The 25,276-nt window shown below is 41.0% G+C and overlaps 1 protein-coding gene across 1 annotated transcript in view; it reads right to left on the bottom strand.

Moving 5' to 3' along the window:
* Positions 1 to 25,276, bottom strand: part of EXOC4 (exocyst complex component 4) — a 729,394-nt gene that overhangs the window by 195,891 nt on the left and 508,227 nt on the right. Inside the window, exon 11 of the mRNA XM_036091687.2 lies at positions 20,085 to 20,304. Within this exon, the coding sequence (XP_035947580.2) occupies positions 20,085 to 20,304 (220 nt within the window). The remainder of the gene's footprint in view (positions 1 to 20,084; positions 20,305 to 25,276) is intronic.

The raw sequence follows: 25,276 nt of genomic DNA, 5'->3' as shown, positions 1-25,276 counted from the left end.
ATCTCCTTTTTGAAACCTTTCTTGAATGACCAGTCCCCTTCCTGAGCTCCCAACGTGCTCAGTACAAATGCAGATAGATCATGGCAGGCCTAATGCCGATTTGTTGATATGTCTGCCACTCTCTTCTCAACAATAAACTTGACAGCAGGACTCAGGTCCTTTTCATCTCTGTGGCTCCCTATCTTATGCCATGCTGTGTTTTGAGTATACAAAGTATACATGCTGGCTAAACACATGCAAGGAGACTTAGATAACTTTCAAGTTTCACATTTGAAACCTCAAAGAAATAAAATACATGTGACCCGTATCAACAGCCAGATTTAAAAGCTGAACCTGCAATGCTGGCCTGAGGTTCAGAAGTTTGGATTTCAACCTTCCCATACAGTACCTGTTGCTGTATGATTTGGGTACTGAGTGCACAAGCCTTCCACGGCTGATATCCTAAAGCTCAATACTCTTAAATCATTACCACCCTTGGTCTTCATTCTTTGTTGATTACCAACTCATTTGCCCATTTCTCGGCTGCCAGCAGACGGGCAAATGCTAAACAACCTCGCCAAGGAAAATACAGTGAAAATGAATTTATTAAGAGTGTACATTCTTCACCGGAGCACAATCTTCAAAGCAATATGCTGCACTATCATTATCTCATTACAGTAATTTCAACACTCGCTCCTGTTAACTTATTAAAAAACATTTTAAATCATTTTCTTCATTGCAGGCACAACAAACTATCTCATTACCCAAATATGGATTGGTGCCAAATGATATGGCAAGGGATGTGATCAAAGAAATGCACACAGGCAGGCAAGAGTCGGAGTTCGGAGAGAGACATGCCTATAACAATATATAACTGTAAAACCACTCCTTGCCAAACAGGGAGTGGGTTTTCAGGTCGTCACATTATGCCACCACAACACTGAAACATGATGCCTCTCACCTCCTTTTACGTCCTCTAGAAAGCAAAGATATCTTGTCTCTTGGCCTACGTTTTTGTCTTGCATAGTATCTTGGTAGGGCACAAATTAACCTCTATCCACTTTATATACGTGCCTCACATTGTAGAACAGTCTCGTGTAAACATCCGGATGAAAACCTTCAAGTTTAAAAAAATACATACATCATTTCAAAGACACTGTCTAAAGCAGGGGTGGGCAAACTGTGGCCTGCCAGCCACATCCAGCTGCGGCATTTTGTTGTTGTTGCTGTTAGTAAAGTTTTATGGGAACACAGCCACGCTCGTTCGTTGACACACTGTCCGTGGTTGCTTTTATACCATGATGGCCCAACTGTTCAAACAGAGGCCATATGGCTCGCACAGCCGCATGGAAACATTTGCTCTCTGGCCCTTTACGGAAAAAGCTTGTTGGGCCATGGCGTACAGCCTTCTAGTCAAAGGACAGCTCATGGACCAGCAGCTTCAGCATGATTGGAGTGCTGTTCAAAATGTACAAACTCAGAACTCAACCAGACTGACTGAGTCAGAATATGCATTTGAAAAGGACCCCCCTGGTGACAAACATGAATGTTAAAATTTTAGAAGCACGGGTCTGAGGAACACAGTACTAGAGATAAATAAAATGACACAAAAGAGGAGGGCCTACTACTAGACTGACAATATTTTATTACTGGACAACAGAGGAGAGGGTTACTGGCAAAGATCTGCATAAAGATGAAGAGGAAAAAAGAGGTAGGTTGAAAATTATGGAGAGCATTAGGATTGTATATGAAGGGGAGAGAGTTCTAGCATCCATTTATACCCCTACAGAGGATGGGACATGCACAAGCTACTTTACCCCAGATGGCTAGGGTTTTTTTGGTAAAAGAACCATTACTGCTGAAAGCAGGTCTAGGCCCTGTATCACTCTCCCCAGTGAAAAACAACAGGTAAATAAGAAACAAATTTGCCCATTTCAACCAAGTCCATTTGGTGGTCATATTCATTTCCTTTTTAAATACTCCATTTTCCCTGTGTAACGGGAAAATTGTTTTTCCAATAAGGCAAATGGGTTATGATTTGCTCCCTGAAATAAACATGTTATAAAGCCCACTTTAAATCTCTATTTTATTATGTGTTATTTGTGTTCCATTTGTAACAGGCTATATGCTGTCATTTTGGGTTTGCTTTATCCAACACTGGAAGGCCCTGACAGAGATGAATACCATTTCCTCTCAAAGCTACAAAGCCTGATCTATCGTTAGGTTTATATTTCATATCGTTATGTTTCCTAAGTTCCCGGGTTGGCAAGTTCCTTGACTAGACACCTCCAAAGAAAAAACTAGACACCTCCAAAGAGAAAAATAACAATATCTGAAGAAGCTCAAGCACCATTTTGTGACCTTCCTTCCACCCAACGGACAGTGCAATTAAGCCTTATGAAAAACACATGTTAGAATCCAAATTCTCACTGGAAAAACGGCTTCATGAGATGGAAAAAGGATGTCAGGCTGTAATTTGAGAGGAAAAGTTATTGCTCCTGTGAATAACAACTTGCAGTTGCTCAGAGACTGTCACCTTCTGCTCCCAAACACGCCCTGCACTGGGCACCTGGGGCTCACCAGGTAGAAAATACATTCAGGAAAAGGCAATCCTTTGTTTAAGAGCTTTCAGACGAGACCGTCTTTGATTTCAGAGGTGACAAACTGACTTCTGTCACGGAGAACTGATACTTTTTACCACCCCCCACTCTTCGAATTAGATCTGACAAAGAAGGAATGTGGCTGATACTTGATGGTCTTTTCTTCAGAACATCAGGGAATGTTACAGCTGGAAGGACATCTGAAGAGGACCAGTATCCTTTGTTTAGAGATGAGAAATGTAGACCCAGAGAGGTTAAGTGCACTGCCCAAAGTTGGGTCACGAGTGGGTAGCAGATCATCAAGATATGCAATCCTGGAGGACAGTTTCCTCTTTTCTTTTAAATTTTGCACCTTTTTAAAAAAAGACTTTATTTATTTATTTATTTATTTGAGAGAGAGAGCACAACCAGGGGGAGCTGCAGAGGGAGAGGGAGAAGCAGGCTCCCCACTGATCAGGGAGCCCGATGCGGGACTCAATCCCAGGACCCTGAGCTGAAGGCAGACGCTTAACCGACTGAGCCACCCAGGCGCCCCTACATTTTGCACTTCCTAATGCTCAGTCCAGTGCCTGGTACACAGCAGGCGTTCAGAACTTGTTTGTTCAGCTGCGAAGAAATCCCTGAATTCCAGTCCCAAGTTTCTTCCATTATACCGCTTCTTCATGTTTGACAATGGATTAATCTCTCTTTTATCTTCCAAAAGAATCAGAAGTCATATTTCAAATTATGCTTTTACACAGGTATAATTAAATCTTTAAAAGGTGGGATGGCAAAGAAATTAGAGGCTAGAGCGTAACAGACATTTTACAACCTGCAGATGCCAACAGCAGGCAGCCCACCCTACTCCGCCCCCCTTCCCCCACAGTGTAACGGCAATTATATTCCAGGGTGAATAATATAATTATCTAAATGAAACCAGGAAGGGGAAAAAAAAAAGGATGCAACATAAAAGGATTAGCTGCTCAAGGACTTGTGGTTGGGGAAGGGAGGAGGATAGATCCAGGCTGACAATTTCATAAAGTAGCCATCAATTATTTAAATCACTGTGACTTTTCAGACAGCATTCTGGACAGCAAGGGAAAAAACAGCCTAAAATTTTGAAAACCATAAATTAGGAGAGAGATGCTTGTTATTTGGTTTTGGAGTGAAACGTGCTCTGCCTTTAGAGAAAGGAGCAAAATGGAAAGCAAAGTCACCCTAAACAGGAGGGGGTGCAAGATGTTACTTTTTTTGGATGTTCAGCAGAACAAAATAGTTTCCTTATAGTACAAGCGTTGGGGCTGCTAAAATCCCATGTAAATAAATTACTCAGTATATGAAAGGGTAGCAGGCTTTAAACAATACCACAGGCAGAACAGAAAGTGAACTGGGTCAGCAAAAGAGGGGCCTGGATTTCTACTAGTGGAGCTGTCATTTATCAGATGTGTCATGTTAGACCAGACACTTAACTAGCTAAGCTTGACTTCAGTCACAGAGCGGGGTTAAAATTCTAGCTCTACAGTTCTTTGGGAGTCTAGTCTTTCCATGATAGAAAACACCAACACTAACTGGGGAAGATGTATACTATACCACGTACAATCTTTTTCTAAACAGAGTGAGGACGTACACAGAATATTTGTCTCACGTATATAAGTTCAGTTACAACAGTCCTCGTCTACGGAGTTTTATGTCTGTTATATAAGTAAAAAACCAGCATGTGCCTCTATGTTCAGGAGCTGAAAGGAGTAAGGAAGTAGAATTAAAATAAACCTCAAATCTGTGCCAAGTCTCGAAGTATCTGTATTTGCTAAGCTAGCTCTACAGTGATTGGTTCTTTCTACCCAGGTATGAGGTCTGCAGCTGGGTTAGAACTCAGGAGGTCAATCTGGTCCAGAGGTTCATGAGCCAATTAGCTTGGTTTTCCCTAGACAGAGTTAGTTGGGAAAAAGTAAAAACAGCTTTCGATCCAGTCACTTATGATTTTCTCTGTAAAACTACTCCATAAAAAAGCAGACATTATAAATATATAACTAGTCACATAAATATTTAACTAATGCATTTTAGACAAATATATGAGCTACAGCAACATTTTAAAAAATAGAGTTACCCAGGGATTAATTAAAAGCACTCACCAACTAAATTGTAACATTATAAATTACAACTTCGCTCTGAATTCTTTTGTCTTTCACTTAAAGAGAAATATTTAATTTTCTCTTATTTATGTTCTGTACATCAAAAAGTCTCTGATTACTGGCAGCGTACAAATTTCTTGTCATGCTGGGTGTTGGAGAAAGTTCTCTCTTCACTTAAAGTTTGGTCCCTCTGTCTACACTCCTTCCACCCTTTTAATTCCTCTACAAACAAAGAGGACTTGCTAACTGAATCAAGCCTCTGAGCTCGTGCTCTATTTTACTATTATCAGGTCGCTGGACATTCAAGAAGGATGTACACACACCACCTCTTGTCCATTCCACCTCCCAGGCTGTAAACACATTTTTTCTTCTCGATCCATCTACTTCACTGCTGACTGGTACACAAATCAGGATCCAGTTGGCCCAGCTGACCCTGCCATCCAACATTTAAAGGTGTGCAAGCAGAAAACCAGAGGCCCTTTAACAGACCCCTGGCATCTCTTCTGGGACGTTTAACACGAAAGCTCTTCTTGAAAGACACAAGCCTAGCTCTTGACAAAGCAAGGATTCATTCTTATGTGGCTAGTTCCTTTGGGTTTAGCTCCTTCTATAAGAAATTCCTGGGGTGACTGGGTGACTCAGTCGGTTAAGCAGCTGCCTTCGGCTCGGGTCATGATCTCGGGGTCCTGGGATTAAGCCCTGCATCTGGCCCCTGCTCAGCGGGGAGCCTGCTTCTCCCTCTGCCTGCAGCTTTCCCTGTGCTCTCTCCCCAGCCCTCTCTCTCTGTGTCAAATAAATAAATAAAATCTTAAAAAAAAAAAAAAAAAAGAAATTCCTGGAGGAGGAACCCCAAATCCCAGAATAAATTTACTTATTGTTGGCACTGAATGACTTGGTCAAATAATTTTATTTGCTCTTTTGGCCTATGAATTCCATGTTTCCAGAAAGCAAAAAATCCCTAGTCATTTTTTCTCCTTCTAATGGGCAGGAGCTGTTTTTTCACCTTTACATGGATTTTCTCTCCTACTATTTGAGTTGGAAGAAGACACAGGATTAAGTTCTGAAGGTGTCTGTCACCAGTGAATTCCTAGGACTATCTCTGGAGACAGAAAATTTTTGTACCACCTGACTCACTGTCTTTCCTGTGGCTGTAGCAACAGGTCTTCAGCAAGCTGGTTTTACTAGGTGCGGGGGGGGCTGGGGGGTGGTGGTGGGTGGGTTGAAGGGAGAAAGATTTTCCTAGAAAGGAATGCTAAGTATTTTAAAAAAAATAGAACCTAAGAGTAAGTTTTAGAATAGTACTTAAGAGTAAATTTAAGTATTTTTACTTTTGCCTTTTTCTTATATTCAAGTTTACTCATCATGTTCATACTTTTATTAAAGCACTTACCACTGTGATATATTTATTTATAAGTCTGTCCTCACCACTGTTGCAACCCCATTCATCCTCACAACTTCTAGAAACAGCTAAAAACAATATCCAACCAATTTGAAAACTTATGATCACATAAAAACCTACAGGTAGATGTCTACAGCAGCTTTATTCATAACCATCCTAAATGGAAGCAACCAAGATGTCCTTTAATAGGTGAATGGATAAATAAACTGGTATATCCATACCACACGCCACATCCATAACTCATACCATGGAATATTATTCAGTGATGAAAAGAAATGAGCCGTCAAGCCATGAAAAGCCATGAATGAATCCTATGCATATTGCTAACTAAAGAATCCAGTCTGAAAAATAGCTAAATACTGTCTGATTCCAATTATATGAATTCTGGAAAACGCAACACTGTAGTGACCGTATGAAGATTAGTGATTGCCAGAGATGTGGGCAAAGGGGATATGGGTTGAAAAGACCAAGTACAGAGATTTTTGGGGCGATGGAGAGAGGTGGTAAAATCCATTTTGCATGAGGCTGTAATGGCAGATACATGACGTTACGTATTTGTCGAACCCCACAGAACTTTAAAGCACGGAGAATGAACCTTGATGTATGCAAAATAAAAAAATCATTTAAGGAGGTTAGGGGCTCCCAGGATGTAGTGCAGAATGTGACAAAACCATCTAACTGCATTACAAAATGTATAAAACAATCTTCTTGAAAGGAGTAGGAGAAAAAGGCACTGAACCAAGCAATTTCAGAAATCAGGACGTAAAAATAAAGGCAAAAGAAATTGTACGTAAGAACTATGCATGAGTTGATAAAGTTGCTTCCCACAGGGTGCGGGTTAATAATTCTGACATGCTACACATGTGTGCTGGGCTAGAACAGTCAAGCAAAGGGGTGGCGGGTGGCGGGGCAGGTGTTTCACTGTTGGAGAAGAAGGTTACAGATAAAGAAGGTAAGAAGAGCAGGCTAGAATGATCCATATAGTAATGCATTAGAGTTGGAGATATCAGTATGAACTCATTTTTAGCTTAGTATGTAAATACACGTAGGGGCGCCTCAGCGCCTCAGTCTGCTGAGCGTCTGGTTCGGCTCAGGTTGTGACCTCGGGGTTGTGGGATCGAGCCCTGCGTTGGGCTCTACACTCAGCGCAGACTCAGCTTGAGATTCTTTCTCCCTCTTCCTCTGTCCCTCCCCCCCTCTAAAATAAATAAGTATTTTTAAAAATATGTAAATCCAAGTAGCTACATGTAGAAATATGTATGGATAAGAATACATATGAGGGTTAGTATAAATGCATATATTTCTTTTCTCTACCAGCTGAGATGACCAAGAAGTAATGATGCTCCAAGTAGCAACAATCATACCAAGTCCCCTGATCTTGGTTGCCAATACTGTTCTCCAATAACAGCAACTGGGGCTCCTTGGGAACATGGCTGATTCTAGGACTGGGGCAGAAAATATACAGATGGAGCTTGGATATCTTGTAGTGCCAGACAACAAGGAATGCTAAAAAAAAAAACAAATCACAAAGATGGGGACACAGGTGCCAACTGAAAGAGCTCCCAATGGCCAACGCTGGAATAATCCGAGCAATAAAAAATAAAGTAGTATTGCATTATAAACCCGCTGTCTCCAATAAAAATCCATGAGTCCGTACTGACATCAATTAGCAATTAAATATAAAAATAGGAGAGAAGAGACACATCTCTCTTGCAGAAGCATTCCAAATAATTTATGCAAATACTCTACCTTCAAGGGAGTGGAGCATAACTCCCTACTCCCTGAGTGTGTGGGCTGCACAGCGACTTCCTTCCATAGAGTAGAGTATGGAAAGGAGGGAGGAAGGTAACTTTCTAGTGGAGAAACCTGGCAAACACTGCCTCAGCCAGGTGCTCAAGGTTAACTTTGACAGTGACAAGTCTTGTTGACAGCATGTCTATCTGATATGATGTGATAAGAGTGGCACTTTAGCTCTGGGGTCTTCCTCCCCGAAACACATACCCTCTTGTCAAATCATAAGAAAAACATCAGACAAACCCAGATTGCTGGACTTTCTATACCATACCTACCCACTGTGAAGGCCATTAAAAAAAGGGAAAGTCTGAGAAACTGCTATATCCAAGAGGGACCCAAGAAGTTAAGACAACTAAATATAAGGTGCTGTCCTGAATGGGATACTGGAACAGCAGAAAGACATATAAAAACCAAGGCAATCTGAATAACTATGGACATTAATAAGTATGTATCAATACTGGTTGGTTAAACGTAACAAATGCACCAGACTAACAGAAGATGCTAATAACAGGGGAAACGAGGTATGGAGTGTAGGAGAACTCTCTGTAATGTCTCGGCAACTTTTCTGTAAACCTCAAACTTTTTGAAATAAAAAGCTTATTTAAAAAACCAAATACTTAATGCTACTTTCCTTGGCAAACAGCACAGGTTTGCTTCTACAAAGCATATCCCTAACTGTGTAAGCCAGAGGCCACCGTTTAACATAACTGTTGGCAATTTCCATTTTATTCATTCACCAAATGAGCACCTACTATGTGTCAGAGATTCCTTTGGCTCTAAAGCAAAACTCTGAGAGGATGGAAGAAAAGGAGACTCTTCTTGTCCAAGAGGCAAGAAATGAATTGATAGCTCAGCCCTCTCTACAAAGGCGGGCTGTTCATTTTGGTAAAGTCTTGGAAGCTAGGGGCAAACACAGCACGCAAGGTCACCAGAGCACGTCTGTGAGCACCTGATAGGCAGCCTTGACCTTGGAATGACCAAGGGGAGAACAAATTAAAACATGCTTTGTGGAATCAAAAGGAAGAAGCAATTAAGCTCCTGTGGCTGAAATGGGGCAAGGAGAAGTCGTACGTGTCCAGAGAAGAGAGGTACAGAAAGCCTTTCATTTAAGTGCAGTCATCTGAATTTGACTTTGTAGCTATTTGCAAGTGAATATACTCAGGGTATTCTGGGCTCTAAAGATAGGACCATCCATCATGGGAATAGCTGTAACTATGGAGGGAAGAGAAGCAGATAAAAATGAGGAAGAAAAAGAAAGGGAAACTAGAAGCCTAGATGGATTTTTTTTTTTCCTTCTCAAAAGACTCTATTTCCAATATGCACAATCCAAAAAGGACATAATGACACAGATAACCTGTTAATGAGCTAGCTGCGTGCTGCCTTTTCCCCAAAGCAGGACTTTAACTGACAGAGCTCCTGGGTGTCTGAAAAGGTAATAAACGAGAAATATACAGCTTAATCTTAAGAACCCCATCCAGTCACTGTCTGTGGGGGCTTGGAGAAAAACTTGATAGAGCACAATACTTGTCCCAGAAAGTCTGCCTGTTTGACTAATTATGATAAGCAGTCAAAAGAATGACTTCAAATGCTGAGCTGAGCAAAAGGTGGGGGCACCCAGGAGGTCACTACCTGAAGCTTCGGTCTGCAGAGCAACACTCACAGGAAACTTTGTCTTCCCTTCTGAGCTGGACTCCTAGATCCCCTCCTTGGATGGCCTCCCTGACCCCAGGCTCACTACTCTCTAATCCTGTCTGTGAACTGCCGAAGCCCACTCTCCCTTATCAGCTCATCTATCCGTTAGGCAAGATCAAATCAGACAGGAGCCAATGAGCCCCTTCACTAGAACCTTTCATGACTGTACCTCTTCCCACTTTAAACGTAAACTGTTCTGCTCCAAGTTTAAGACCTTAAGAGTTTTGTGCCCCCTGTCAACCTGATTTCTCACTCTGCACTCATCCCTTCACTCAGGTAGTCTAACCTCACTGTCTCAGGAACATACCTTTTGTGTCTCTACTGATGTTACATTCCTTGTTCGGGTTACTTTCTCCTCTGTTGTCTCTATTTCTACACAGCCTGTGATGCCCAGGTCGGGACCCACAGCTCGCCTAAAGTCTCTTGAATTCTCTAGCCCTCAGTGCTCTCAACTCTCAGACCGCAAGCCTTCTGGAACACTGCGTTCAGTGCTAGTTATAAGCTCTCCCCCACTGCTCTCGGGTCTGCAGGCAGGAGGAATTTCGATTCCCTAACTAACCTGGAAGTTCCCGTGAAATGGGATCCCACACTTCCTTTTCCAGTGATGGCATCAAGCAGGTGTTTAATCAAGATTTATCATTTAATGTTATCTAGAATTTCAACAGTAGAAATTACTCAACTGCATGCGCTGTATCACTCGTCACAGTCGATGGATCAGATTTTTACCAGCCCATCTTACAGTGTCTAAAGGAACACAAACACATGCAAGTAAAAAGCCAGACAGAGCAGGAACAATGGCTTTATTTGAACAGTTACTCTTGAAGGGCCAATTAACTTTCAAGCTCAGAAATCTGCTTTCTCCCTCCTCATTTTCTCCCTAGAACATATCCACAAGCCAGAGCTGCAACATTCAGACAGGGCAAAAATGACTTAGGATAAGAACCTCAACAATTCCCCAAGAGCAGCAGTTGTGTCTGTCTACACTCATCTGGCTCCTACCAGTAATCTTGCCAGCTCAGCAACCGTGCTGCTCCCAAGAATGATAACTATCATTTGCTTGGGCTGTTGAGCTAGGCTTTTCTCTCCTGGTATCTCTTGATGGGATGTTCTTCCTCTTCTCTAGCATTTAAGGAAAAGAAATATATCTGAAGATGCCTTTGTTAGCAAGTGAACTCAAATACGCATCGGGCAAAGGCAGCTCTCCACGGATCTGAGCAACAGCGTCTTGATGTAGTTCGGTCCCTGTCAGCAGACCTGTCGTAAGTCGTTACCTCCTCTCCTGCTCATCCACCAGGAGTGCACAGAGGCAAGATCAAAGCAGACAGCAGCCAATCAACATCTCAAATACCCCAAATGAGCCGTGTTTCGTAGAACAGCCCAAGTGACAACTGAGACGGCCATCCGTGGGCCTACCTTGACTTAGAAAATACATTCGGAATCATCGTTTAAAACCCAGGGCTTGTCCCTATACTGATGTCACTCTGAAACAGCCTCGCGCTCAGACAAGTTTCTTAGTACCAAGCAAAGCCGGTAAACAAGTGTCACTCACTGTAATTACTTTCTCATTCGGCAGTCCCTCGTGACTTCTCTATCCACGTGGGTAAAGCCTTCCAGCTGGCTTTTTTCTAAACTGACCTCATAACCCAGATATAATAAATTCTTGAAAAGTTGCATCTAAATTAAAAGCTGTTCCAAACACATTATGAGGGATGATAGATTGCTGAAGAAAACATTTGTAATTATAACTGACTTGTAAAAACAAACTTGGAAATCATTAATAATTCTTATACCATGCATAAGGCTAGTTGCAAAGATTTTCTAGACACATACAAAAAAAATCTTCATTTTTAGCTGCTCTGGGTGCACATGTGCGCGTTCTCTGTCTATATTTCCCCCTCTCTCCTTGCTTTGCAGAAAGTTATTTATAGAAGTCTAGTTAAGGAGGAACTTTCTAAGAAAACCGTATCATTCAGAGATAAGACTATAAAGATATTTATAAAAATTCAAGTTGACCATATTACGTGTCTGTTGTCTGCATATAAAAATCACCTCTCGTTTGCTCACTAGTCTTTTCCATTGATAGTTATGACGACAGATTCCCTTATGATATCATATCAACAAAGGTGGTACTTACAGATTAATCACAAGCATAAGCTGGTCCATTCACTGTTCCAAGACACTATTTAAAAGCTTTTAGAAACTGAGTACTTTTAGAAATTGAACAAAGCAACGACTTTCCCACTTAATTTATTTCTCTTTATGTTCAGATTTTTTCTAAGATATTAAAAACCTGTGAACGACACCACGGTAAAGCGCTTAGGGCGTGACTGGGAATTCACTTCGGGGCCGGCTGAAGAATTAAAATGACCGGGTTTGGTTAAGCTATGAAACAAATACAGCATAAAGTGTTCACTGTAGAATCTGGATGGTGAGTGTGTGGGTGTTGACCGCACAATTTTTTTCAGCCTTTTTAGGAATTTAAAATATTCATGATACACTGTAGAAAAAATATTGCCAGGTTCTTACACTGGTTGTCTAATCATGCATAAGACACACTGTTGGTAAAAACTGGTGAAGCTCTTCATTTAATAGGAAACATTTTTCATTCCCGTAGGTTTTTTCTTAACACCATTCCCTTTAATGCTAACGGATTTTCCTGAATGCAGTGATCAGGTGCGTGTGTGGGCCAATAATAGTAAGTTATGAACCACCAAGTCAAAATGGAGAGCCGTTCCCAGAGCCCTGCTGAATACATGAGCCCATACGGATTTCTCACCTTAGTTTTATGAGGTAGCTTGAGCATCCTTCCTACTTTATAGATGAGGGAAGGGAGGGGTGCCAGGGAAGAGAAGTGGCTTGGGCTCGTCTAAGGTCACTGAGCTGACAAGGAGACTAGATCCACATTTTAGATGCTTTTCCCACATGCCACGATAAAATTTACATTAGTTATGTTCCCGAATGCCTATGAAGCATCACAACATAAATTCCACAAAAATAGAAGGTATTTAAGCTAGTAACAGAATTAATACTACAAAACCAACACAGATACGACAATTTGAAGACACAAGTGAATCTTCTAAGATCCTGTAAGTCCCCATTAGTAATGAAAGATTTCATTGGCTCAGCTGTCTCAGAAGTGAACAGGTGAGTGTTGAAAGCCACAGTGACAACATAAACAACCAAAGACAAGAATAAAGGCATCTTCTACTCCATCTTCCTGGCTAAAGCCTGACGCGGCTATTAGTGGTTGGTTATTCGAGGCCCCTACTTGTCATAAAGAGACCAAATAATATTGCTAGTGAATAAAATAGTAAGAGTAAAATCTGAAGAACATCAACACTACAAACTGTGGTAAATTAGTATTTCTTTCAGTCTAGAGAGACACTGAGGATCAGATTAGACCCCAAGGCATTTTGGTTCTAAGGCTTATTTTAACACAGTGGGACCATCAGCGCCACCTCTCAGAGTGCACAGGGGGGAAAAAATCAATTGATCAGCTCTCTTTTCAACTTAATGATTTTCATGATGACGTCCAGCAGACCTTAAATGGGACTAATCTATTTACACTAATAAAAGCTGAATCTATTCTGTACCACAGAGTGGACGGTAAAAACTGGCCGTGATGCAAATACCACTCAAAAGCAATATTTTTCATATTAACATAATTTGATATGATGAAGACGCTGTGCTATCGCTTCCGGCGACACTTCCTTGGGAAACCAGCGAGGTTACGGGCAGTACCTTGGCTTTGGGCATCAGTGTAATTATCTCTAGCAAATCATTATACCACAGGCAGCCGTGTCTACCAGCCTTTGGTGAGACTCGCTTGGAGCTCCAGCAATCACTCAGCCTACCACAAACTGTCACTGGGAACCTTGCTGACACCAGAATCTAGACCATCCCGGCCCTATTGCCCGAATAGCAATACTTCTACACTGCTTCCTGTCAGAGGGTTTTCAAGGAACATGCAGCAAATTAAATACACTGCATTCCATGTAACTTGCTTCCAATGATCAACTATAGCCACTTGAACAGTGTTCCCCCAAAATTCTACACAGAACCTCAGATGTGATCTCACTTGAAAATAGGGTCTTTGCAGATGTAATTACAGTAAAGACTGATACCGATACAGGATCAGGCTGGATTAAGGTGGGCCCTAAATGCAATGAGACTGTCCTTCTAAGACCCAGAAAAGGATGCGTGGAGACACAGAGAAGAAGGCCACGTCAGGATGGAGGCAGAGAGCAGAGTTATGCTGCCAGAAGCCAAGAAACGTCAGGCCCACCAGAAGCTGGAAGAGGCAAGGGAAGGTCCTCCTCTAGACCCTCTGGAGGCCATGTGGCCCCTGGCTTCCAGAACTGTGACAGGATACGTTTCTGCTGTTTAAAGCCACCCAGTGGTGGTCATTTGTTATGGCTGGCCTAGGAAACAGATACACTAGCTTTAATGTAATGAACACTGCATGCTACTTCCGCTGCCGAAGAACAATCAGTGGACAAACTCCAGGAAAAGAGAAAGAGGTTAAAACAGTATCATCACGTGCTGTCACGCTAGGGTAGGGGGAGGCAGGAAACAGAGGTTACTAGGTGGGTGCTGGAGTCCAAAGGACAGGAGCAGGTAAATACAAATTAGTGAGGAGAGGAGATGCAGGGGTTTCTGAAATCGAGACAGATGGCAGGGGTAGGGGAGTCCGCAGGAGTCAGAATTCTGTAAAGGCGAGGGTGAATCAATGCTAAAATGTACACACATGTGACATGGGGAAGGAAGGAGACACGTTTTATAAACATTACTCCACCTAATCATTAGAAATAATTCCTGTGTTCCTTTGACACCCATTTTATTATTCTCGTTTTATAGAGGAGGAAAAATAGGTACAGAGGAATTAACAATTTGGTCCTGGCCACAGAGTTATCAGATGAAATGGCTGCGATGTAAAATCATTTGTATCTGATTCCAAGGCGTATGTATCAAAGTTGGTTCAAGGTATCAAAGACAGCCCTCTGTCAAAAGCCTGACTGAATTCAAGAATGTCTCAACTATAATTTCGTATACACTTCCTCTCAGGGCAATAATTGATTCTACGGAGTAGAAAGATCTGGACCAGTGGCACTAATTCTGGCTGCATGCTGGGGTCATCTGAGCATCTTGCAGAACACTGATGCCCAGGCCCCGCTCCGGATCAACTGAATTGAATCTCTGGGACGGGATCTGGGCAGGTGGTGTTTTCAGAAAGCTCCTGGGTGATTCTAACGGGTCCTGCTGCTGGGAACCACTGCCCTACGCTCACAGGTAAGAGTGGCCAGTGCAGCTGGCTGAGGAAGAGATGGGTGTGGCGAAAGCTGGCAACTCTAGCCATGTCACATCTCAGAAGTATTCTGACAAATACTGGGGCAGTGAGGAAAATGAAAAAAACGCTTTAAATGTTTCAAGAATGCCTATGTTTTTACTTGCACAGCTTATGCTTTTTTCCTCCAATGATGTGGGAATTTGAGCCTAAGCATTAGGAAAGCTGCCTCTTCCTCTCATCCCTGCACGAGCCAGAAAATGTAGGCTCATCCTGTGTTTGGAAAGAACTCTGTAAAATTCAGCAATGTGCTAGACTAGGAAGCAGCTTCTGCTGCCACTGCAAATATTGTTTTTACAATTTCTGGGCCTGTATGAAACAAAGCTGGATAGTTGTTTTTTTTTTTTTTTTTTAAGTGACGTCTCTTATTCACTGCAATGCTAAGAGCCCACGGTGTTAGCTCCCATTTCCTAACTTCCAGCTGGGCATGGTGGTGTGATACATTGCAACACTTCTAAAACTTCAGTCTCTATCAAAATTACCGGACCCGGCAGCGGTGGGGGGCGGGGGGCTAATTAGAACAAAGATTCTTTCAGGAACTTGCATTTCTCACCAGCTGATGCTGACGCCAACAATCCACGGGCCACGCTCTGTGTCGCACTGGTACAAACCAGTGCTTCCCAAACTCTAAATGTGCCTGGAAATCATACGCCGATACTATACAAATACAGATCCTGACTCAGAGGTCTGAGGTTCTTTTCCACAGACCACTCTCCACGTAGCAAGGGTGTAGCATATTCCATTGGGGTTGGGGGAGAAAACTTTCTTTGTACCTTTGTTCAGACGGCTGGAGGCCCATTCAACAGTTTGACAGGTTAAAGACAAGACCCCTGAGCACTAGCCTTCTAACCCTTTTTCTGGATGCAGATACTACAGAAGAAATAAATTAAATGACCTCCCCCAAAACTGAGTGGGTGTTTCCTCATGTCTAAGGAACGAAAACTTTGTAGACTCCTATAGATGTATAAAGTAGTTGAAAGGATATCCACTTCAACTGACCATTTCCATAGCTCCATGTCCACAATGCCAGAATGCTCATTTCTCTCCTAAGAGATTTCCTTAATTTGAATCAGTGTGCTTTGCCTTGCAACAGGTGGAAGCCATTTTGGAAAAAAAAAAAGGAGGGGGGATGGCAACAGAGGACTCAGACAATAAGACCGTGAGGGATATTCAATCCTGCCTTCATGTGGATAGACAGCATCAGAGGAATAAGAACTGTAACATTTTAGTTTAAGTTTGCCAACAATCTTAAACCCACAACCACAAATCTCGGGGGAAAACATGCACATACATGTTCTTGTATTAAGGAAGCCATCAATTCATTCACTTTCAATCACTCAACCATTCATCCATTTATTAAATATTGAGTACCTCCCTCTATAGCAGACACTCTTCTAGGAGCTGAATATTTAGGCGACAACCCTCTGCAAAAAATATTCAAGCTATTTCATCTACTGGAAGGTACCTTGGGCACCAAGGTGAGATGATTGCTTCTGTGCTTTCACTTCTTTCTCTCGGAGGCAACACAGAGGAGTAAGAAATCTAGGGCAGTGTGTCCCGAACTACGGTGAGAGCCCAGGCCAGTCCCACCACCCCATCTGTTGTACATTGATACTTTAATAAAATACATCAAAAACTGATTAATAAAAAAAATTTAAAACCACAAAGATACACAAAGCACAAGTCCCCTCCTTTTTTTGTTAGTTTCAACAGGCAATGTCGAATTCCTTTAACAGGAGGGAGGGCATCTAAATGCTTACTCTCAAATTCTGTGCATCTCACGGCGGACTGGTAACAAATAGCCTGCAGACAAGCACACTCCTCAGGCTACATTTTGAGTAGAACTCATTCAGACACTGGACTCCAGGGTTAGGTTGCCTGGGTGTGAATTATAGTTCCAGTACTTGCTAGCTATGTGACTGTGGGCAAGTTATTTAATTTCACTATTTCTCAGTTTCCTCCCCATAATAAGAACGCCACCCTCACAAAGCTGTTGCCAATACACGTAAAACACAAGTCAACACATACCAAAGAATCAGAATCGTGTCTTGGCTCATGAAAGTGTTAGCTGCTATCATTACTACTATCTACTGGTAGGAACACAATCGTTACAATTGCCACCATTATTACTATTGGTACGATGCGTACCGTTTGGGGCCAATACCTGCACAGTTGTTTCACCTATAAAATGGTGTTTGTCATCTCCTCCTTCCTATTTACTTCCTTCCCTTCTGTGAATTCTGTACCTAGACAGTGAAATTCTGGATTCGAAAGCACGTTACCACCCATGGAAATGCCCCTTTGTAACAGACTGTCTATACCGCCCCGATGCCATTTCAGAGAGGACTATGTTTGAAAACAACTCTCAATGATTATAAAGCAAGAGAATGTCTCGAGATGCGAGAGGAAAATAACCATCTCATTACTTTTTCAATCTCATCACTCTGAGAATATTAAATTTATTGATACGGTCTAGCTAATTTACATTCTCAGAAAATAAAATTTTTATGAAGAAAGAGAGGGCAACAAAATAAATAAGAAAGCAGGTGTTTTGGTTGTGACAACAAATTTGGAGATTAATAAATTGAATGACCTTAGTTTAAAGATTTACTCACTTACACAGAATTCTGTCTTGACTTGGTCAAAGAGAGGAGAGGTGAAGTTGGGAGTTCTCATCTATCCCTTAGAATGGAGTAATCGATTTAGAAAACAAGAGGCATAGTAACACTGGCTGGTGACGAGGTTGGGAGTGATTTAATAAGGTGGCAGTAGGCTGCCCTGAGGTGTCTTATAGCTGGCAAAATGTGGCCCTGACTTGGCTCTGATTATAGTCCACTAGTTATGAGTTGTAATGTGTTTTTGCTATTCAAGCTGAAAATTACCATGTACAATAAGTCAGCATCTTTACTATGCAGATACGCTCCACAGTCCATTGTTGCCTTTGTTTTCTTTGGAATTCAGTACATTAAGCATATTAAAGTTGCTCTGCACAGCAGGGAGCGTGACACCTCGGGGACAGAAATACTGAAAGGTTTCCTGAATGAGAGGAAGTTAATGATATGGTCAGACCAAAGCTAGATACAAACAAGGTTTTGTCACTCTCTCTTTCTGGTCTTCCCACGCCGACTCTGCAGTTATTTCTGACTCTCGAAGCTTATCCACTGTGTCTATCCATCCATCCATCTATCCATGCATGGATGCATTCGTTCAATAAATTATTTATTGAACACCTTCCTGCTTCCTGGTCCTGTACTATGCTTCTGGAACTTACATTCTATTGGGAAAAGACAGGTAATAAACGAGTTAGAAAATCGATGAACTAATAAATATGGTGTCTGTGTTACGACGAAAGAAGAATCAAAGTGTTCAAACAGAGACTAACTGGGGAGATTTATTCAGGATCTGGAGAAAAAAAGAGAATTCCATGCATGATTCACATGAGGAAACATTAATGCAGAGATGGAATTACAGAGGTATGGGCAGAACTGAAAGAAGCAGTGAGGGATGGTGAGGTACCCAGAGACTAGTAAGAGCAGAAAGCTCTGATCAAGGGGAAGAAATGACACCACCAGAGCCCAGTGAGGGCTGGAGCTGTGGAGTGGGTGTCATCTGGCAGGACCTCTGGTTACGGAGGGAGGGGTACACCCACAGCCAGAACAATGATCCAAAGTGGAGAGGGAGGAGATAAGAAACAGCCCTAATCTCTTTCTTCTCTTACCTCTTCCAATCTGCCGCTAGTGCTTCCTATTGGCAGAACCAGATCTTAAGTCCCCTGGCAAGGGAGTGTTGGCGATACAGTCCAGGGAGTTCAGCTTCAGTGTTGGACTGGGTTGGGGTGTCGGAGGGAGGGAAGAATACAGAATAATTAGGGAAGGGGACCTACTTAGGTAGGATAGTCAGGAAAAGCCGCCCTGTGGAGGTGACATCTGAACTGGGCCTCTGAGAGAAGAAGGTCCCAGTCATGCAAAGAGCCAGCGGAAGAGTAATCCAGTGGAGGGACAAGTGAGCACATGCCTTCGCCATTCTCCCTTCCCCGTACCCCATACTCAGTACAGATCCCTCACAAGGAACATATCTCACACAGAGCCAGATGATCCAAATGAAACTTTCCTACGTGTCATGCTATTATTCAGGTTCTGGGAGAGGCGAATGCCTCTATTCTGGTTTCTCAATACCACAGAAGAGTTTGCTCATGAGAAAGAACGCTCATAACTAGAGCATTTGCCTATGAAAGGTCTAGCACTTGTATTAACTCTAAGGTACAAAGAAGGAAAAACCAAGGAACACACATATAAAGGCAGGTAAGGGCAAGCAACTAAAGTAACTATAACTCCTTTCCATTTACACAACTTTCCTTTGAAGAGCTCAAGCCTTCCACACTTTGAGATATCCTCGAATTGTGCAACTTTTGTAAAAATATGCTATTGTGCCCATCATTCTCTCAAAGGAAGAAACACTATAAAGATACACTAACAGTGTAATAATAGTTAATGTACATATATAATTTAAACTCATACTAATATACTTTTAGTTTAAGATTTACCTCCAAGTCACTGGCTAAAATGGATATAAAATAAATACCTCAAGCCTATAAATCCAAATATCTGCTAACAAATTACTTCATTTCTGTTGCCTGGAAACCATTTCTTTATATAACCAAAGTACAGTTTTCAATATTAACAAGATCCTGAATTAAATGATCTGACTTTTAAAGGCCAGTTTACTGGTGGGTTCAAATTCACTGTGAGTTAACCGAACTCTTTACAGTAAGTCTGCCCTAAAAAAAGGGTTTTCTTGTTGGTAGTTGAGGTTTGGCACAATAATTTCCTTCCCTGAAGTCCTTCATACTCCTGGTACATTCACAAGTGGAAAAAGAATTCCCTTCAGGGAGAAGTTCCAGGCAAATAATGAGTTGCCTGCATGTTAATGAGACTCACCATCTTCCATATGCAAAGCCAACCACTTTTTTCTTAAAGATCTGAAGGAATTTCCATTATCTCTACATTAGTTCTAAATTTCCCCAGTGCCGGTTTAATTTATCTCCTCTTGTTTTGTCTCTGATGAATATGGAAACAGATGGTAATTCTTCTTTTTGTAATTTGTGCCTCTTGCCAAGTCAATGAAAACTGCTGACAAAAATAGTTAAGTTCAAAGTATATTATTACCTGTAGGAGAGGCCGCTGCACCCCCATCACCTTCATGGTGTCCGCATTAGCTAGGATCTTCAAGGGGTCAGATGTTTTGGTGACTCCTTCAATCTCCTTGTTGATCTCTGCCAAGACCTGATTGAGGAAGATGTTTTTGATGTACACGGTGAGAAAGTCTCGAAGAGGGCACTGTTTGGCTGGGCCAAGTCCCAGGGCATGCTCGATCTCTTGAATAAATCTGGAGGACAACAGAAGAAAATGGTTGTCAAATATATCAGAAAAAATACTTCTGGAAATATCACAAAACACATATGGGTATTTCTAGCTTTGGCCTCTCTTTCCATGAGAGGTGAGGGGAGATTCCCAGAATTCTTAACGAGAACAGGTCATCACTTTATTATTTGTTTCTGTATTAGATGTTTCCATTTTTCTAAATTATTTCACTAATTGAATAAAAATAGGACAAAATAGAAAACATGACTTCTAAACTCAGGGGAAAAAAGGGAGACATCAAAAGATATTTGTATTAATTCAATAAGGAAATAAGAATACAAGAAGCGAAGGCAGGCATGATGAACAGAAAACAAATTACAACACAAATTTAAAAGCACACCCCCAAATACTGCATATTTCTCACTGAGATCTTTATAAGTGTAGACAGAAATGTTTAAAAAAAAGGGAGATTTGCATTTCCCTGATGATTAGTGATGTTGAGCAACTTTTCATATGTGTGTTGGTCATCTGTATGTCTTTTTTTTTTTTTTTAAAGATTTTACTTATTTATTTGACAGGAAGAGACAGCGAGAGAGGGAACACAAGCAGGGGGAGTGAGAGAGGGAGAAGCAGGCTTCCCACTAAGCAGGGAGCCCGATGCGGAGCTCGATCCCAGGACCCCGGGATCATGACCTGAGCCGAAGGCAGATGCTTAACGACTGAGCCACCCAGGCGCCCTGGTCATCTGTATGTCTTTGTAGAAATGTTTATTCAGGTCCTCTGTCCATTTAATAGGATTATTTGTTTTTTTGGTGTTGAGTTGTATAAGTTCTTTATATATTTTGGATACTAACCCTTTATTGGATATGTCACTTGCAAACATCTTCTCCCATTCAGTAGGTTGTTTTTTTGTTTTCTTAAGGGCTTCCTTTGCTGTGCAGATGCTTTTTATTTTGATATAATCCCAACAGTTTATTTTTGCTTTTGTTTCCCTTGTCTCAGGAGACATATCTAGAAAAATATTGCTAAGGCCAACGTCAGAGAAATTACTGCCCGTGTTCTCTTTTAGGATTTTTATGGTTTCAGGGTTCACATTTAGGTCTTTAATTCATTTTGAGTTTATTTTTGTGTATTTTGTGTATGTAGAAAGTAGTCCAGGTTCATTCTTTTACATGAAACCACAAGGAGATATCACCTCACATCTATCAGAATGGCTAAAATCAAGAAGAAAAGAAACAACAAGTGTTGTCAAGGACATGAAGAAAAAGGAACGCTTGTGCACTTAGTGGGAATGTAAATTGTACAGCCACTCTGGAAAACAGTGTGGAGTTTCCTCACAAAATTCAAAATAGTGATGCCATATGATCGATAATCCCCCTCCTGGGTATTTACCCAGGGAAAATGAAAACACTAACTCAAAAAGATATATGCACCCCTATGTTTATGCAGTATTATTTATAACAGTCAAGACATGGAAGCAACCTAAGTGTCCACCAATAGACAAATGGTTAAAGAAAATGTGGTATATATATATACGCAATGGAATATTTTTTTTAAAAGATTTTATTTATTTATCTGAGAGAGAGTGGGGGGGAGCATAACTGGGGGGAGGGGCTGGGGGAGAGGCAGAAGCAGGATCGCCATGGAGCAGGGAGCCCAATGTGGGGTTCAATCCCAGGAAGATCATGACCTGAGATGAAGGCAGATGCTTAACTGACTGAGTCACCCAGACGCCCCTATATATATGATGGAATATTACACAGCCATTAAAGGAGGATGAGGTCATGGCATGTGAGACAACATGCACAGAACTGGAATGTATTATGCTAAGTTTCAAGTCTAACCCTAACTCTAACTGAGAAAGACAAATACCGTATAATCCACTCATAAATGGAATCTAAAAAAGATGAGTAAGTAAACAGAAAGCAGAATCAAATACAGAGAACAAACTGACAGTTGCTGGGGGGGGGAGGGTAACTGGGGGGGTGCAAAACAAGTGAAGGGGAGAGGGAAATACAGGCCTCAGTTATGGAATCAGTAAGTCACGGGAATAAAAGGAGCATAAGGAATACAGTCAGTGATATCATAATAAGGATATAATGGATGGATGGTAGCTACACTTGTGGGGAGCATAGTTTAATGTATAATCTTGTCAAATGGCTAAGTTTTACACCTGAAACTAATGTAACACTGTGTGTCAACTACACCCAAATTAAAAAAAAAAGGCAGAGGGGAGAGACAGAATAAATGATACTCTTTTAATTCATGATGACAAGTTGGGAGGTAAAGAAAGAGAACAGGAAGGGAGGTGGGGACAAAGGAGAACTTCAACCTTATTTGTAACGATCTGTTTCCTTTACCGAGAATACCGAAAGCACAGAGAGCAGAATGTTAGTACCTGTCTAAACACAGATGAGGATGCAGATGTTTGTTACGTTCTTCTTTGTACTTTTTTATGCTGGTACTTCCTGCTTTGCATGGTTTTGATATGCACAGATTTCAGTTACTACCACTTAGTTAAAAACACCAGTCCCCCAGAAACAAGGTTTAAATTCCAGATACTACGTCTATTAACTGTGAGTAATGGTATAAAATGAAAACTTTGCTGCTACCTCTTCAGTCCAGAAATCTCTATGTAAATAATTGATGTTCAGCATGATCAATGGATCAATCATGGTACTTCTTTCAAAGTCTGACAGTGATTGATAACTGCACATCTGTTATTCAGTTCATGTTCAGGCAGCAAAGCGTGTAGTTGTGTTGTGTCCTTGACTCCCAGTGATAAGCCCACCTGGCATTTTACAAAAATGGATAATTAAAAGAGGGAACTGGCCGAAAAAGATAGAAGTACAGATAAAACAAACTAACAGTGATAACATTGGGAGTGAAATTGGAATGGAATGTAAGTGGAGTTAAAGAAGAAACTGCTGGGAATGTCGACACGGTACCCCTTTAAGAGGCAAATGCAACCAGAGGGAAGGTGAACTTATCCACCTCACCAAGGAAAGTCTTTGTGGTGAAAGGGATGAAGGCATCCCAGAGGAAGTGAGGCGGCCCAAACTGCACACTAAAGGAACTCATGAAGGTATTTCATGAAACTGAAAAGCAAAGAATAAAATACTGGCAGATCCAGACTTAAAGCAAGTATGACATTTCACCCACACCTAGAAAAGATGCTCGCTGTGTATCGTAAAGTATACGATAAAAAGAAGGTGGCAAGCACTGTTCAAACTACTCTGATGAAGATTTTAACAAATAAAACACTTCATTTATTAATGTTTCTAATGTCACAGAGTGCTAAGTATGTATTAGTTTTCTTAGTTTTTCATTTTTGGACATATTTGTAACTGACAGGAAGGGAGTTTTTCATGTTTTGGCAAAAACTTGCTAAAGTTGAGAAACAATTGTGATTTTCCCCAGTGATTAAGATTGCTTTGCACGGTGATTTTTACATTTCCAGAATGCTATGCAAAGCAAGGACTGTGTTGTATTTTAAATTTTCTTCAAAAAAAAATGTAGAAGGGAAATGAAATGAAATCAAATCAAACAAAATAAAGACAAAAACTGAATGATTAACTGGGAAGATATATTTGCAACTTCTATCACAGATGAGTTAGGAAAAAAAAAACAATTTAGTAGAAAAAAATGATGAAGGGACGAAAAAAGACAATTCATAGTAAAAGGAATACAATGGCCATTAAACATGAGAAAAAATTCTTAACTTTGCTCATAATGAAAAAAATGAAAAGTAAACTATACTGAGATGCCATTTTTTTATATCCATGCATTGACCAGACTCCAAAAATTTGAAAACATACTCTTTTGGCATAAGTGCGGGAAGAGGCATTCTAATGCATTTTTGATGGGAATGAAAACGGTACGACCCTTATGAAGAGCAAGTTGGCATCATCATTCAAAATTATGAATGCATTTCCTTTTGTCCCAGAAATCCCACTTGTAGGAAATTCTTCTGACAGCTGTATCTAAATATGATTACACAGACCCGTGTAGCAGTGTTTTTACAGCAAAAGACAGAACAACTAAAAAATTCCATCATTTAGGGATCAGTCAAAGCAAGCGTGGTGTATCTACACACTGGAATACTGCGCCTAACCTCAATCCCCAAACGTGGAAGCTTTCGATGCACTAATGTGAACAGATCTCCAAGATAAATCGTTCAGTGAGAAATGCAAGCTGCAGATCAATGTGTATTTAGTGGTACTCATCACACTGACCTTTCTGTAAAAATTATGTATCGTCATTTGTTTATTTTCTTATAAAGAAACCCTGGGAAGACTCACAAAGAAACTAATCAAAGGGAGTTCCTGCAGGAAGCAGGGGTGGGGTGGGATCTGGAGGAGAAGTGGGAATTAGACTTTTCAATTATAACTTTTAATAATCATCTTTGATTTCTTTAAAGATCAAATTGGCTTTATTCAACAATTTATGAATCAGACAGCATCCCAGCTAGCAAAGAGAAAAGAGCTCTTATAATCACTGGATTTTTAAAGACTGTGAATGTATTAGCTACTCAAATAACATTAAATTAGAAAATATAAAAAAATTATCTACACATACCAAAGAATGTATTTCATAAATTGCTTTCTAATTAGACCACACTTCAAGTTTCGTGTATAAATGTTCTTTAAGTTTAGCTGTTTGACCTAATAAAGAGTCTCCTTTACTTAATAAATAAATACATCATGGTTAATCTTGCATATCAGCAGCTTAATGTTCCATTAACCTTTGGGTCTGGCTGTGTGTGTGTGTGTGTGTGTGTGTGTACGTGTGTGTTCGCATGCGGGTGTGTGGTGGGGTGGAGGGAAGGGAGGGCTTATGTGTATAGGATTATCACAATGATAAAGTAAGCCAAAGAATGTAGGAAAGAAAGCAGACATTGAAAAGCCAAGAGAAACCTCAATGAGGCTTCTTAATTGACTTTATCAACATGGAAAGGGAGTAAAGGCGTGGCCACCAAACAAGATATAATAAATCTT

This window comes from Halichoerus grypus, chromosome 12 (assembly GCF_964656455.1).
Source record: "Halichoerus grypus chromosome 12, mHalGry1.hap1.1, whole genome shotgun sequence".
In the NCBI taxonomy this organism is placed as follows: Eukaryota; Metazoa; Chordata; class Mammalia; order Carnivora; family Phocidae; genus Halichoerus; species Halichoerus grypus.
Note: the sequence above shows the minus strand (reverse complement) of the source record. Positions and strands in the feature narration are given on the sequence as shown.